This window comes from Lepisosteus platostomus, chromosome 9 (assembly GCF_059453375.1).
Source record: "Lepisosteus platostomus isolate fLepPlt1 chromosome 9, fLepPlt1.hap1, whole genome shotgun sequence".
NCBI lineage: Eukaryota > Metazoa > Chordata > Actinopteri > Semionotiformes > Lepisosteidae > Lepisosteus > Lepisosteus platostomus.
In genome coordinates, this window is record NC_142619.1 from 54,827,295 (window position 1) to 54,845,003 (window position 17,709).

The 17,709-nt window shown below is 41.1% G+C and overlaps 1 protein-coding gene across 3 annotated transcripts in view; it reads right to left on the minus strand.

Annotated features, from left to right (window-relative positions):
- Positions 1 to 17,709, minus strand: part of LOC148655268 (dynein axonemal heavy chain 3-like) — a 237,770-nt gene that overhangs the window by 190,064 nt on the left and 29,997 nt on the right. For all 3 annotated transcript variants that reach the window (XM_088645659.1, XM_088645658.1, XM_088645657.1), the window contains one exon: positions 9,416 to 9,527. In XM_088645659.1, the coding sequence (XP_088501785.1) occupies positions 9,416 to 9,501 (86 nt within the window). In that variant the 5' untranslated portion in view covers positions 9,502 to 9,527. The remainder of the gene's footprint in view (positions 1 to 9,415; positions 9,528 to 17,709) is intronic.

Below are 17,709 nucleotides of genomic sequence, written 5' to 3' on the forward strand. Positions count from 1 at the left end.
ACCTGTAAACTGAGAGGTCTGTCACAGACCTCAGCTCCCTGCTTCACCACAGTGAACTGGGGCAACACCCACAAACCTTCAATCCACCGGCCAGCCTCATGATTCAGCTTGCCATAACATGTTATCAAGACCCGGAGTTACAGATCCCAAGCCCTGCAAATCCAAGCTGTTTCAGCTCGGCGGCCAAATGCTCGAGTGCACATGAGTGATCGCTGGCAGACAAGAAAAGACGGACGTTTTCCGCGATCAGTCAGTTTTTCAACCCCTGTGGCCAATCTGATATTTCATAACATGACTGGGCAGCTGATTCCAGACTCCCACAACACTTCGGGGAAAGAAGTGCCACCTGTTCTTGGTTTTAAGCGCACTTCCAGAGTTTATACTTTTGTCCTCAGAGATGAGGAATAGTCAGTCATCTCTACTCAACTCTAACTGTAAACATAGGGGTCACTCCAGCAACTGAGCACAAACTAGGTTTAACCCAACTTTCTAATCTTAACTTGCACTTGGCTGTGTACAGATTGCAGGCTCTCTGGGAATCTGAATACTCCTCAGTCGTTTTAAATGGACAAAATGGAATTCTATAGATAAAACCAACACAGACCACCTTCAACACAACAGGTTATTTGAATGACTGTTAAATAAAGAATGGAAAAGTCCATATTACTTGTTTCCTGGCTATTCTATTTTTAGTCTCTCCCAAGGAACTTAAGTGTACACGTTGAGGGTCATACCCAAGGGTAAGTACAGGTGGGTGCTATCCACTGACATATTTTCATGGGTGGGTGCCTTCCAACCACAGAATTAGGAGGCCTTTCAGTTTTTCACTTTCCTAACTGCGCTGTTACTTATCTTGAGTACATTGTTCTCTTAGCTACTTCCTGCTATAACATTCTCATTTCAGCTTTTCCAGTGTTTGCATTTACATGTACAGTAAGTGTCACATTGACACCACGTTGCTCTCTATTTTTAACAGCTTCTCATTCAAAGTGCAGCAGAAACTGAAATTATCCCTGTGGCTTGTTTACAGGGGAGGAGGGATATTTTTAGTAATAATATCTGACAATAATTATATACTACTTTGAACTAATAAAAGTGATTTAGCTGTGATCCACAATAAAGCCTACAGATCCTGTTTTTATGGATAAAAAGGACCAACTGTACAGTAAATGCAATCCTGCATTCATGGTAATAGGTCCCTTGTGTATGAAGTTGTGACACTGTTGGCAACACTTCTCTTCTCAGGGATGTGTTGGGAATGCTTCAATGAAAGCAAACTAGTTAAACTATATCCTTGCAGTGTGACTACTCTTCTGCAGATGCTTAAAACATTACCCATGTTTTTATCCTCTCTAAAATTATTTTCCAGAATTAATGTCCAGTTCTAAAACCAGTCACATTCACAAGGATGAAGAATTGATGCTTGGTTTTGCTTGCTCTTTTTGTTAGCTTGGTGTTATTGTTTCACATTTGTTATTGTAATATGTTTATGTAATGTTTAATCAGGGAAAAACTATGTTTACACAGACACTGCAGTGACAGTTTGATACATTTTCTCCTGACACTTCTGGTCCGAGTTCTGCGGTATTAAATTTAATGTGGTTAACTGCAATGTGGAGGCTTACTCTGCATTTGTGAAAGGAATGATTATGGTACAGCAGGAATTTATCTTCTAAGTACAGGTCTTGAGTGGAAAAGTGAGATTTATTTGTCGCTTATAAAAATATCCTCTTGATGACCTTTAGTTTTCTATAAAAATTTGCCCATTTGGATGCATTACATTCTGTAGAAGCCTTTATGATATTGGTTTAAGGGCTCTCTTTCTATGTAGGATTCTGACTGTGCTGCCACAAAGGATGATTATCTCTTTGAGACTTGTTCTACAATCTATTCAAACTAAACATCTCGGTGAATACAATCCCTACTTTGCCAGGTTTAAAAGGCCCATAAAATCTAAATATTGTTCTTATACTAGGCCCCAGGTCAGTTTGTTAAACTTCTCGGCAGCTCTCGGGTAAGTTAAAAGATACTGTATGAAACGCTGTGTTTCCTGCATTCCATGGATTGAATCTGATGTTTTTAACCCACCTCCCTCTCCAGCAGCCCATGACTATACATTTGCAGCCATGCTAAACACCTCTCTTGGCCCCTGCTGCTACACTCAGATAACCATGTGTCTCTGAGCAGCCGGCTACAGGACTGCAGCGTTCAAGCTATCGGCCTGTCACAAGCAAACATCAGGGCACCCTGAATAAATACAGCTGCCCCCCCACTTCCAGTCTCTTTACCTGTAGGTGGTGGAGTGTTTTATCAAATAAAGTGAACTTCGTGGCACATAGCTCATTGCCTTCGCTCTAATCTCAGCCAAAGCCAGGGGATTTATAGATGAGGGGGGGAAAAATGACTCCCACAGAAGGTCATACTTTCATTCCCTTTCTACCTCAAGACAGGAATTTATATTAAAATTGGGTTTGAAACAACAAGAAAAAAAGGATCTTAGAGGAAAGAAAAGAGAAGAAGAACAGTTTTTGATGCTTTTTCATTGTAGTTTTGTTACCTTCCTAGCTTGCCAAGACTAGTTTTTCTTTCAGAAAGAGCAAAGAAATTGGAAGAACAAGCAGGACTATTAGCTCTGCCCTTATTTTTCTTGTCAATACTAAAGATTTCCATGAAAGATTAAAAAAAAGCTTTGCTCCAGAAACAAGATAACTGAGCTTGAGTTTTCTGACGCAGGACTAAAGAGTGACATTGAAAGATCTGCACAGGGCAAACAAAACTCTACTTCCACAGAACCTCCCAGTAATCTGTGGCAACTTTATTGAAGCGAAGTAACACATCTTTCCATTTCTGTTTTCCATACTTAACAGAACAGTCCTTACTTTGCTTCACCCTTTAAACCATTGTGGTTACTGTGAATAAACTTTGAAGTGGATCAAGATGGTTTCAAAAACTGAGCTTTTTCCTTCGACAACTACAAGGTCCCACTTTATTCACTTTACTCTAGCTCTGCAGTGTGGACTGCCTGTGTTCTGTGCAGGTAGATATCTCTCTCCTGTTCCCAGGGGGCACTGGGCAGGTAGATCTCTCTCTTGTTCCTCAGGGGCTCTGGGCAGGTAGATATCTCTCTCCTGTTCCTCAGGGGCTCTTGGCAGGTAGATATCTCTCTCTTGCTCACTGGCTGCTCTGGGCAGGTAGATATCTCCCTCTTGCTCACTAGGGGCTCTGGACAGGTAAATATCTATCTCCTGTTCCTTGTGGGCCCTGGGCAGGTAGATATCTCTCTCTTGCTCACTGGGGGCTCTGGGCAGGTAGATATCTCCCTCCTGCTCACTAGGGCCTCTGGGCAGGTAAATATCTCTATCCTGTTCCTCGTGGGCCCTGGGCAGAAAGATATCTCTCTCTTGCTCACTGGGGGCTCTGGGCAGGTAGATATCTCTCTCTTGTTCCTCGATGGGCTCTGGGCAGGTAGATATCTCTCTCCTGTTCCTTGTGGGCCCTGGACAGGTAGATATCTCCATCCTGCTCACAAGGGGCTCTGGGCAGGTAAATATTTCTCTCCTGTTCCTCGTGGGCCCTGGGCAGGTAGATATCTCTCTCTTGCTCACTGGGGGCTCTGGGCAGGTAGATATCTCTCTCTTGTTCTTCGATGGGCTCTGGGCAGGTAGATATCTCTCTCCTGTTCCTAGGTGGCTCTGGGCAGGTAGATATCTCTCTCTTGCTCACTGGGGGCTCTGGGCAGGTAGATATCTCTCTCTTGTTCCTCGATGGGCTTTGAGCAGGTAGATATCTCTCTCCTGTTCCTCAGGGGCTCTTGGCAGGTAGATATCTCTCTCTTGCTCACTGGGGGCTCTGGGCAGGTAGATATCTCTCTCTTGTTCCTCGATGGGCTTTGAGCAGGTAGATATCTCTCTCCTGTTCCTAGGGGGCTCTGGGCAGGTAGATATCTCTCTCTTGTTCCTCGATGGGCTTTGAGCAGGTAGATATCTCTCTCCTGTTCCTCAGGGGCTCTGGGCAGGTAGATATCTTTCTCCTGTTTCATGGAGGCTCTGAGCAGGTAGATATCTCTCTCCTGTTTCTCAGGGGCTCTGAGCAGGTAGATATCTCTCTCCTGTTCCTAGGGCGCTCTGGGCAGGTAGATATCTCTCTCCTGTTTCTCAGGGGCTCTGAGCAGGTAGATATCTCTCTCCTGTTCCTAGGGCGCTCTGGGCAGGTAGATATCTCTCTCCTGCTCACTAGGGGCTCTGGACGGGTAAATATCTCTCTCCTGTTCCTTGGGGACTCTGGGCAGGTAGATATCCCTCTCTTGCTCACTGGGGGCTCTGAGCAGGTAGATATCTCTCTCCTGTTCCTAGGGCGCTCTGGGCAGGTAGATGACTCTCTCCTGCTTAATGGTGGCTGTGACAGTGATAAGTGAGATAATAAACCCCATCGGTAGCCTCGGGCTCTTCTGAAGAGAACTCCCTCAGTTGTGTTATCACTATTGCATCAAAACCATCTCCCTCCTCTTATGAAAGTATATTGTAAGAAAACTGCTACTGCTTTGCTTTTCACCATGTCTTGCCACCTACCACATATTAAATAGCACTCAGTAGTAGATAGAGCTCTGAACCCATAACAACAAGGTTCCGTTCAGATCCCAGGTGGCATTGCTGCTCTACCCTTGAGCAAGGCACTTTTCTCAGATTGCTCACACAGATTTCGCAGATTCCCAAAGGTACATTGCGTTGGATAACGGGAACAGCCAAATAAATTAATAGAAAGCCTTTGCTTTACTGGGGTTTTCCATGGCCTGCACACAGCATGTTTCTACCCTTTATCTACATTTGCATGCATACTAAATAAAACATTTCTAAATCGAGAAACATTGTAACTCATGGGCCATGCCAATACAGGTCTGGAATTTGAATCTGTGTGATCTCAGATTCTTTCGAATTTGCTCAGGGCTCCACACTCCTAAGTTGTTAACTGGACACACAGTGTCCCCCCTGTTCATGTGAATACAGTGCAAAAGAAATTCATGACAGGCTTTGTTTTGCCGAAGAGCATACTGTAGGTGGGAGAAGGACAAGATTTAAGGAATGATATATTATCGACGTGTATAGCTCTCAGTCCTTGTCAGACACCAACTCGGACAAACATAAATGGACATGGACATCGAGGGCTGTTTTCATGGCCAGCCTTGAAAGTCTTCAAGGACTGTCTTCGCTTCCCTACTACATATTGTTTTTAATGGGCTTTTGATTTAGTGGTGATGATCACAATCAACCCTCCAGCCCAAAGCTAGATTCACTACTGCATGGGTGGGAAGGCTCTGTTGGTTCTGTTGGTACAATTAGGAAGAGCCTTAACAGCCAACTAGAATACCCCCCACTCCAGTCTTACCCCTAGTTTCTCAGCTCCTGTTCTGCAGAAGAATAAAACAGCAATTACGCCCTCCCAGAGTTCCCCGATCCTGGGAGATGTGCCTAACCTGATGGAATCACTGCAGACATTAGGTCCCATAGAAGGGACTGTTCAGTCCCGAGGCCATTCAGCTGATGAGCACCAAGACATGACTGGCAACCTATGCTAGCTGAGATCGCCAGTAAAATAAGGGAGAATGGCCTGATTATGCAATGGCACTGGGAAAGAGGATGAGCAGGACAGAGAAAGAGAGTGATTGACCGAAGGAAAAGTGGGAGAATGAGTTAAAGACAGGGACAAGGAAGGAGACACCATTGTCTTGTAGAATCAGTCTAGGGATAGTCTTGTATCTCTGAGGATACCAGAACAAAAAATAAGCAAGTCCATACTTTGGGAGATTTGGTGTTTTGTTAATATGCAGAGATCACTTCATCAACATATGCTTTTTTTCCCCGTTAAAATCAATTCAAGTTTTCCAAGAGCCTTGAGTGTTATCACATTTCAATAAAAACATGGCCAGGAAAGGGCAGACACCTGCCTGGCAGCAACATTTAAAGTGCAGAGTGTTGCATGCTGGTGGCAAAAAATGAAATCATAAACACATGGGAAATGCTGAGCTAGAAGAGGCTACACATTAAAACAGAAATTGTAGGTGTTTATGTTGACACATTAACAACTAAATAAGGCAAGGAAATCAATGCAAATGGCAAATGAAATGTAGTTTTGACATTGACAATGTATGATTGTGTTAGAATGTGCAGTGAGACCATGATCATTTTTAAAGGGGCGCACATAATACATAAAAATGTCTGCTCAACTGAGACACAAGCTCTCCAGAATGGATCTCTGGGGTGTGATGGATCTAGGCACCTGCATGTGGTCTGATCTGTGTAAAATGGAACATCCTATTTTGCATTGTTTTTTTCTATTGTAAGAAAACTGGTGAGATCTTTTCTGCCCTTTCTCAAAGGTTCATATTTTGGGAAAATCCTTCTCTCATGCATCTCTTCAATAGTGACATGGAAATGTACCTTCTGCCTTCCTTTGAATATGTTTAGATCTTTGACTTTCTCTTCCACTTTCCTTTCAGCTGCATTGCGAGGAAGTCCTGTAGGGATCAACCTGCCACCTCAAATGATCTATCTGTCGTGTGTCAAGTTTAAGAATATAGGCTGATTCTGCTCTAGATCCCATACAATGTTCAAGTAAGCCACTGGTTTTCATGTGTGAAGAATGAAAAGGCTATAGCCAGTAGTAAGTGATAATACAACATTGCAGGTTTGTGTGCCATGAATTTCCAGTGCTAAGATTGTGCTCATCTCAATAAACCCAGCAGCAAAACATCCTCGCAAAACAGGAGCATTTGCTCTGCTCTGCTTAATGGCCAAAACAGCTGGTAACTGGGATCTCGAAGGAGCTGGAGGAGCCTGACGTCAGAGGCACGCTTTGCAGCACGGAGAGGGGGCTGTTTAAAGACAGCTCTGACAGCCAGGCCGCAATTGAGCATCACTCTTTAAAATGCATACTAATGGTGCTGTTGTCACATTTCATTACGCAGTTTTTACTTGCAACATCCCTGCTATCACAGTCGATTAGAGGGGCATTTTAAATGAGATGAAAGTGATAAATGCTCAAAGAGATTAGAGGGGGGGCGTGTGTGGTGCTAGGTGGGGGTGCTGTAGCAAAGCAATACCAGTCTCTGCGGGCAAAGGCTGAGAAATAAAAAAGTAGGCAGGCATTTTGGATTGAAGTATCTGAGGGACTTTTGCTGCAGTGGCGATACATTCTGATTGTGCTTAATAGTACACAGTTAAACTGGCTGCGAGGGACCCCATTTCAAAATGTTGCATTCACAGGAGAATCTGAGATCTAGCTGGACACAAAAACATGTTCGCAATACAATATTTATGCTAATGTTGGAGGATAATGACAATGCATGCCTGAGTTCCGACTTGATTGCTTAGAGAGAAAATTGATTTTACACACTGCACAAAGGTGAACGTTCCCCCTGTCTTCCTCAAATTCCATCAGCAGTCCCTCTACAGTCTCCAGGCCACAGATTAAAAATAACAGTAGGTGAATGAACCATGTTACAAGACGTGCACAATCTCCGGGACCCAATCTAAACCTAAACCTTCATCACTTTCTTTGAGTAAATTCCCCCTGAGATTTTTATTTTACAAGACGTGCACAATCTCCGGGACCCAATCTAAACCTAAACCTTCATCACTTTCTTTGAGTAAATTCCCCCTGAGATTTTTATTTTATACTGTTTTCTTTTCCAAAGAAATGTCCATCCCATCCCTGAATATAATCATCATCATCATCATCCTCATCCTAATCCTCCAATAATTTGTATATTACTTTTTATTGCAAAGAATCAGGGAATCATAATGTACTTTATATGCTGTATAGGAGGTGACCCTTCTTTATCTGCCACCAAAGTCCAGAAAGTGAAAAGTTACTTCTCAGGTTGAGTTAAGGGGGAATTTCATGGAGGCCAGATTGTTAAGACCCTGAGCTGGAACATCGGAGTTAACATCACTGCTCTTGTGCCATGGGATCCTGAAAGACTCAGTGGTCAGGAACTTTGTGTCAAATCCTCCTACAGCATTGTGTCCTCAGTCATCTTACATTGATTTAGAAATGCTGGCCCAAAGGAAGGAGCGCCACCTACTGATCCACCAATGTCACCTACAGCAACAACCCTGTTTTTTTGGGGGGGAGGTCTTTCATCCCAGTATTGACCAGGCCCAGTCTGGCAGTAATGCGGCTACTTATAAAGGGTAATAAATCATTGACAACAAAAATAGTCAGCTGGCTGTATGTCTCTATAAGAGAGACAGAGCTTTGTCGTGTATTGGATTGTATTATAACATCAATGCTGTTCACAATGAAATGGAAACTTGATGAGAAATGTGATTTTATTCCATGATTAATGCCCGATGACTACTGTACTGAGCCAAAATGGTTAGTCTATTTGGCCTGAGATCTGCAGTCTCAGACACTGACTGTAGCAACAGCTGCAGCTCCATGTGCAGATCAATAGGACCAGCGAGTCTTTGCCCAGAGGGACTGCCTCTGTCCTCCAATACATTCACTGCCTACATAATAAACTCCATTTGCAGGCAACTCAATATGCTCGACCACTGATCACACTCCAGGAAATGCAATTGAAATGCATCAGAAGTAGAGAATGGCAGTACTACAATAATAATAACTAAAAAAAAAAATCAATACCCCAGAATTGAAAAATGAGGATATAGAGAAAATGAAAGTCGCGAAGCTTCCCTTCCCGAGAGAGAATGTACTTCTAACCTGTATAACATCTTTCTCGGCAGAGAGCTATCACACGGCAAAGCCCAACGCAACACTTCCAGCGGTGCTGTCTAATCTAATCTCTCATCGCCTCGTTGTTTAAAAGCACACGCGCAGCACAACAAAAGAACGAGACCCAGTCATCTGAAAGCTGGGGGTGGCAGTTCATGGAATGAACACATGTTGTGGTTAAAAAAGATCCCCCCCCTCTTCCCCCCAAAGGTCACCAGGGACCAGTGGTTTTGCAGGAGTTGAGTCTTGTTATTCACTAATACCATTCTCGACTTTTTAATAAACGAATAACCCAAGCAGATAAAAAAACAAGCAGCACTACAGCTCAGGTTCAGATGACAAAATAAATGGCTTCTTCACCTGAGAGGCTGTTCTGTACACCCACTGCCTGTGAATGTGAACTGCTCCACCCCAGACATTATCTAGAAGTGCATGGCATCTACAGTACACGTAATGATAGGTTCCAGGGTCTGACAGGTGTGAAGCGTCTGTCTTTTAAATATTGCCCAACATGAGAAGACAACATTGAAGGTTGTGTGACCGTTATCCACTTCTTACTAATGTAAAGTGAGATTACTTTACTGGAAGCCTTGGATGAGCTGGGTTTAGGCATGCAAACTCTTAACGTAACATTGCAACAGTAAAGAAATCCCTTACCTGCCTGCTTCTGGGTGGTTCTTACCTGTAGCTCTGCCTCCTCCAGTGTCTCTTCTCTTCCCTGCAGGGCTCCGTGTTGCCATGATGTTTAGTGACCTTCAGACCTGCCATCTCCTCCTCACTTTGCTCCAGGGGGTCTAGATCAGAGAGAGAAACTGTCAGGGGTTACAATGTCACACTGTTACCACAGGAGAAAGGGGAGAGATGTCCTACTAATTACTGCTGTGATACTGAAGATAGTGCTTCACATTTACGACTGCTGGCTCAGAAGGAGAGGATAGTATTTAACCTCTAAAAATGTAACCACAGAAAACTGTTATATTCTGAAGTGCAGCAAATCAGACTTTCAGAAAACTTCTTAATGTTATAACTCAGTTGGTAGTGAGTTGAGTCAGTTTTACTCCACATTAATGTACATGTAATTTTAAAATGCCAAAGCTTGCAAAAACTGGAAATACATTTGCTCCTTATGAAATATGAGTACCAGGCACATCTTGAAGTTTAACATTTTTATTAGTCTCTCTTCATACAGTACATTCCTCTTTATGTTTAAATGGCTGCCATTCTTTGACTCTTTAATAATAACATATTCCTTTCCAGTGCTCCCCCACAAGTTGGGAGTGTGATAGTACATGACCCTCAAGTATTAATCTCCTATCCTATATCTGGCTGATGCTTTAAACTAATTTTGAAATCAATTCAATGTACCAAAAGTAACTTTTTGTGCACACAATTCAGTTTTCGCTTTTTTCATACATATAACACCTTATCTTTTTTTGATCTTCTCAATGGAATCATGGAGAAGGTCTCAGCAGTCCTGCTCTTTAGATGACTGCAATATATCCTGACATAATTTTAAAAAAAAGAAACCCTAGAAAGATAGTATTTTCTGCACACTGCCAGAAGCAGAGATACAGGTGGCTCAGCAGAACTGATTTTCGAGTTATCCCCTAAATTGGGTTTCAGATTCTGTCTTATTGTTTTCAGTGCTGCTGAGAGGCTCTTGGTAGAGCTAGTCAGGGCGGTTTTGGGACTGAAATGGCTTGACAGGGGAGCGATACAGGTTCTGTGAACCAAGGCCCAGAGCAAGCACTGGAGAAATGAAATCAGCTGTTTCAGCTTTCAGTGAGGCTGACTCCGAAAGCAATCGGGAGCTTAAGTCAATAAAGGCAAAAAAAGCAAGTAAATTGTCTCTCTTTCTCCTGCTCTCGAATTTGATTTATTAAACAAAACCAAAGGACTCCAGAAATCAAATACTTAAAACAACGGGACCTGGATTCTCAGACGCCTGCTACTGTTTGATTGGTACTGTAGCGTGTCTCCACCGCCCAGAGCACTGGAGCTGTAGGAACTTCAAATTTCTCTCAATCGCCATCAAATATATATTTTAGCATGCACTTACTCATTTTTAAACATCCCCGATTGAAACAGCTTTCTAGCTCAGCCCTTTATAATGTAGGCGAATTATCAGGGTTTTGGTCACAATGCAAAACCAATGTATGGCCCCAGCAAAAACAATTCTGTAAGCCATTCAATGGACATGCAGGTTACTTTTCTTTAACTCAGCTGATGGACACAGTTCAGAGGCTGTCTGTCTGACTGGCATTAGCTGTTCTACAAAACACCTGCAAGCACTACTTTCATCTGAGGAAACTGATCTGTGGCATTTTGCAAAGTGGGCTGATCTGCCCATCTGAGAAACCTAAGAGCTCTGGCAGGGCCTGTGATTCAAGCCCCTTTTTTTTTTATTATTTAAAACATTTATTTTACATTTGCAAGAGTAAAGTGTAATGAGATAAAAGCAATAAAAAATTAAAAAGTGCATAATAACAGATGATAATCAGAGAAAAAAAGTAAAATACCTGTTAAAAATGAATGAGAAATTGTTGGGCAGACTTTATATGATGGAGGCACATTGGGAGGCAGGGCTGAGAGAAGCTGCTTATAAAACATAATCCTTTACAGATACTGGAACAAGGGATTCATTCTTAAGATAAACAATGATTTGAGGCAAAATAATTTAAATAAAACATCAGTAACAGTGATCTATCAAGTGTGTATAAAGTGTACATATCATAAAAGCATTTTTTTTTCCATTTAGGAAAGTAATCCCCTACAAAATAACTATAATGGTTTAAAAATTAACTTTCTTTCCCCAAGACCGTTGATAGGTATCGCTGACATAATAATAGAATCATTAATCAGAGAACCTAGAGAGTTTTGTGCTAAGAAATATGTCTCTGTCCCTTCTTTAAACAATGCTGTCAAGTAAATCTAGTAAAAGGAGAGATGAGAAGACAATTATTCTCTCCCAGTGTTCTCAGTGAAATGCAATAAAGGAGAGAACAACGTATAGAATTTCTCGCCCCCCCCCCCCGTAATCAGTTTTTTTCGAGTGGCAGAAATTCTGAAGCCTGAGTGATCCTTACTGTCAAAGATGGCGTAGGACTGAAACACCAGAGAGGAAAGGCTCCTATCCACAGGCAACGTGATTGTAACCAGTGAGATTTCTTTACCTGCTTCTAAAGGTAAATCTGAGGATGAGCTCAGGAGACACAGACAAGGGTTCAAGGCTAAGATGTTTTAGAAGCATTAAAATCTAGTACCAAAAAGGTTGAATTTCTGTCAGATGCATGCTTACATGTGCCCTGGTTCCGTTTTACATGAGCAACAACAAGGAAGGAAAACAAAAGATATCTCATGTAGGTCGATATGTTGAATCTGTTAATGAATTTATCACTGATTCTGTGACTTTGACTTGATTGTGGGGGAGCAGATCTCATTGTGTCTCAAACCAACCAATGACTATTTTTTAGGCAGACTTTATGCGATAGTGGTGCAGGGAAGCAGTGTTACTTTAAAAAAAGCAAAAGTTACTTTAAAAAAGTAATCCATTACTACTGGTGTAAGGGATTACTTTTTAAAATTAAAAATAATGGACAACTATATCAAGATTCCTTTATCAAACAGACATAAGGTGGTCAAACAAGGGGCTCACGTTATTTTTTATCAAATATTATAATTGTCACAAAAGCATTGTTAAGGTTTTCCTTTTAATGGAGACAAAAAAAAAACCCTGCACTTCACAGCAGCATGCAGCATTGGGATCAAGTAGTTAAATCTAGGGAGAACATTTATTAGGAATACATGTCCTAACAAGGATAGCGGGAGAGAAAGCCACTATATTTTCCAGTAACGGCAAGTAATTCTTTTTGCACAAATTGTGGAGGGTAGATGCCTTTTAGTGCCCAGCAGAATCAAATTTGTCATGTGGTTAGAAAGCAGTAAGTGCAGAGGACATGCATATGATATATTGAAGCTGACTTTACACCCAGGGAATATATTAACTAGACTGGGACCTGATGTTTAGTGTAGCAATATAGTGATACATAAAGCAATATAGTGTACAGGAAAATGTTATTACTCTCACACACACACACCTTCAAAGTTGGCATTGGATCTGATGTGTTCAACCAGTGCATCAGATGGCTGATCAATAAAACACTTGTTTATCTTACGTTCAGCCTCTGACTACACCTTTACAACTTTTCTCTACCTTAACAAGAGGTTGGACTAAGTCCAAACCACTATATAATAACTGTCTGACTTTATTTCTTTTACTCACAAATTTTCCATTTCTCCACCAGTTTTCTCCTCCTAAAAAACATTCCTCTTCTGTTCCTTGTAGGTTATATCAGCTGGTTCTCATTAGCTTTGAGTACAAGTGTACTCAATTGAGGCCTGTCAATCTCACTATCACTCAGTATCCACACCTGATTCTTATCAAGAGCCAAAATGGCTGCTCCCTACGGAAGCCTATTAGGGACCCCTCGGCTTCACCCCCAAGCCAGGAGTGAAGATATCCTCACACAACTGCTCTGTTGCCAAGGCACAAAGAAGTGGGTATAGGAGATCTCTTTGCGTAGATCCCGCCCTTAGAGGGAATCTGTGTCAGAAACCATACTATTAAAGCAAACCACAGCATTTCAATAAAGGCACATAAACAGGACCCATTTTATAAAGGGTTGAAAAAAAAGGAAGCTCCTTTCAACTCAGCCGAATGCTTTCGCAGCTTCAATGATATTGGCAATGCAATGGACCTGTTGTGCTTATAAGCAATCTGCAGAAGTAAATAGGCATTGAATGTAACTGGAAGAATACCTACTTCTAATCAAGTATCTAAATCAAGGTTAATAATTTAAGGTTGAAGTTTCCAACTTTCTGGCATCTTTCCTGCAATGACCTTGCCATCACGATTAAGCAACGTTATGGGGTGAACACAGGTGCACTCAAGTAGATCTTGCATTTTATATGTCTGGGACTGATGGAAGAGTTGTTTAAGAAGGGACTTCTACAAGGAAGCTGTGTAGGACAGGTACAGCAACTTATCAGTTTGAATGAACCACTCAATTCTCCTCCAACAGGAATGTCAAAGGAATGGATATCTTTTAAAAAAGTCTGTGGTAGAATAGCTACTTTGCCAATTAAAAAGATTTTTGTAAATTTGTTGAAAGGTTTATTAATGAGGCGGAGGTAATAAATTTCACTATGATTTTTATTCTGAATAGCTACCATTGTTCATGTGGACTGCTCTTTTCTCATTTGATAAGCAAGTCTTTGGACAGGTTTTCGTTTTGATAAAAAAAAATCAATTTCTTTACATGTCTGATGTAGGCAAAGCTTATTTTAGCTTTGGCAGCTGTCAACTGATATCAACCTGTTTTGTTAGACGATCTCTTGTGGAGGTGTCTTAATGCAACACGCACACACACGAAATGCCAAACACTCTACTTTCTCTGCTAATGAGCTTGAAGAAGTGACCTATGAAAAAGAATTAGGCGTTTACTGTATATTGACATATCATTTTCATCTTCGGACCACTGATTCCTAGTCCTGCAGTCCTCCTGTGTCTTCTGTTTTTTGTTTCAACAGAGCCCTTAATCACCAGCGCTAATTGCTGCCTGTGTAATGGATCTGATCACTAGTTAAGACCTAGCTTAGACAAGTTCAAGTTTATTTGTCATTCCAGCCATGTACAAGTATACAGGGGAACAAAATATCGTTCCTCCTGGTCCACAGCAACGTGAATACTAGGGATATTTACTGTATGATAAGTATTAAATATATACAGTATGGACTGTATACATTTATAGTATACTGTATATAGTTATATATTTTATATTATGACGGCAACACATTTGATTCAGTATATATCCTATCCCAATTTACTTAAAATCTGTCTCGCTCCGCCAAATTCTGTTTTCCCCAAATTATAAACTCTTAATTTGGACTGCTCAAACTGATCAGTTCTAAAGTATTCTATAAAGTACCCCACATTATGATTACAGTTCCCTCACCTCTGTTAGCCCCATTCTGTGTTGTATTTGTCAACAGTTGAGACCAACGTTCCTGTCACCTTTTTTAGCCACATCAACAAAGCAAGAAAACGGTCATCGACCATGCTGTCAACCATGTCTTCCATTTTGGTCTCTGCTGCTGGCATTTCTCGGTCTATGTGGGGAAAGTTAAAACCCCAAACGTCCTTTGCACATAGATTCTTAATAGATTAATTATAATGAAGCAATAAACATCAACATCTGTAATTGGTGGTGTATTACTGTGCACAACTTTTACAAGTCTGACTGATACAGATTCTCAGAATTAGTTACAGAGCCTGAATACTCCTTCAATACATCCAGTTGCTACACCTCCCTCTTCAGTCTTTCCTGCCTGTCCAGAACAGTGTGTATCTGCTAATGTTACATTAATCTCCATCACTCTGGATTATCCATGTTTTTGTGCTTACAATGATATCAAAATTGCCACAAAATAGGGTAACTTCTATCTCATGTGCCATGTTTCTAAAATTTAGGTAAAAGGCCCGTTATTTTTGTTTTAATCAGAGAGGACTCCAGATTCAAACTTTCATCATTTTCAAAAGCCAGAACGCTCACCACACATCAGCTATCAGTGGGGAGGAGAGCAGAGTGATGAAGCCAATTCATAGATGGGGATTATTAGGAGGCCATGATTGGTAAAAGCCAGCGGGAATTTTGGCCAGAACACTGGGGTTGGCACCACTACTAGTTTTAAGAGACGTCCTGGCATTTTTAATGATCATAGAAATTCAGGACCTCGGTTTTATGTCCCATCTGAAGCATAGAGCCTTTTTACAGTATAGTGTCCCCGTCACTATACTGGGGCATTAGGACCCACACAGACTACAGGGCGAGCGCCCCCTACTGGCCCCAATAACACCTCATCCAGCGGCAACCTCAGCTTTCCCAGGGGTCTACCATCCGGGTACTGACCAGGCTCACACTTGCTGAGCTTCAGTGAGTTACCAGTTGTGAGCTGGATGGTGATATACTGTAGCTGCGGGCTGGCCACTGTACCCTGGCTTCTACAAGAAATGGCTGGATGATCCTTGATTCAATTAAATCTTTGGTTCATTTAACTACTAATTTCTCAGTTGTCAACTTTCTCATGATCTCTTCTATACTAATCTTCAATTCTTTTAATGCAAATAAAGTGATCTAGATTCTGTAATCCTACATTTTCTGATCTGGATTACGTTGACCTGGATTATATGGATTTTACAGAAAATATTGCTTCTGGATCACATATATTTATTCTTATTACAGATACTTTGGACCACTAATCTCCTTTGTGAAGCAGGAGGTCTTTTTGCTACAATACAGCCTACAAACCACATCAGACAAAGGGATGTCATTATTAGCCTATGAGACAGAAATTACTTTAAATAAAATGGCAATGCAAAACACTGTGATGTTACTTTTCAGCTAACTACTCCTAATTAGTTTAAATGAAGTATCTAATGATGGGGTGAATATATACTGTATGAAGCATTTCCAAAGGTTAAACCTTCTGCTATTCTCTCAATGAACATTCTCTCAATGTTCCTTTATAGGCACCTGTGGAATTTTTGAATTAGTTTGCACTTTCTCTGTTGCAGGGTGGAATTCAAAATGTGCTGCCTGTGAAATAGAATTCTTCACAGATTGCTGCTTTTGTTTCAGACTGAGTTAGACACGTCTCCTCCTTTTTCTTATTGAGGAAAATTATCGAGTGCACAAGGTGGAGATGCTATATTTTAGCACCCGGGAAAATGCCAGCATTGCTATTCTCTCTTTGCTTCTGTGAATTTTCTAGGTGAATTTCTGAAATTTCCTAGTGACCTACAAAAGATCATTCATCACAGTGAGGAGCAATCACAGAGTTGACGCACAAACAGGTTGAAGTCAAGTGTCGTAGCTGAAACAAAGTCCAGCTCTGGATTTTCTAATGAAAATCTGAAAAAGTGCGATTGCATTTTAATGTTTTTGAAAAAACAAAACAATTTGGGGGATATACTGTAATATGTAATATGTAATATGTAATGCGATATAATAATATCAAATTTTCAAGGTTCTGTACACTGCGGATCAATATTGTCATTAGAGACAGGCTAAGAAAACCTGGGACTGGGTGTTACCAGGTGTGGGTTTTGGGCAAGGAGGTGTAGAGAAGCGTGGAGACTTCAGGACAGTTTGTAAGTTGTGTCATGGAAGTGTGTTTGAATGGCAGGGTAACAGAATCAGCAGCTGAGAAAAAATGAAATCCGGGGTGTATAAGACATTATATAACAATGATTTAAGTTCTCATGCAGCACTTATTTAAGATTTGCTGACCCTACGGTTTTTGAAACTCACACCAGGTGCTTTACTTATATAACGAAGAGCACCGTTAACAAAACGAGTAGATTTCATGCTCAGTGCAAACTAAGCCTTGGACTCCGTTCAAACCATTGCAAGGCTTACCAAAGACGCCTGAATGTAGCCTTGTAAAATCAGAAGATCAATAAAAAAACAGATATCTGCTTTTAATATAGTTAATGTTCTAATGCTCATAGTTAATGTTCAGTCACTGCTCTCACTGCAAGAATACTTGGTCTGCAAAAGAAATGACTGAGGAGCTTCAAATCCAGCTTATAAAATGAAAATGCACACTTTTATAAAATGTATCACCTAAAATAAGATTAAAATAAAATTCTGAAAGGAAGAATGTGTTATCCTTGCATTTGCACAGCTCTTTTTAACATTTTGCTCCTCCTCTTTTGACACGCAGAGAGATATTAAGCATGCGAAGAACTCCTAAGAAAGCCAGCACGATTACCTCATGCATGATACAACTGCTATCACCTGGGTTAATAACGCTGAAAAATGTTTTCTATGTCCTAAATGTCTCTACACCCTGCTCCACGTTCATACGACAGCATATCTGACAGCAATGCAGTTTCTTAAAAAACAACAAATCAAA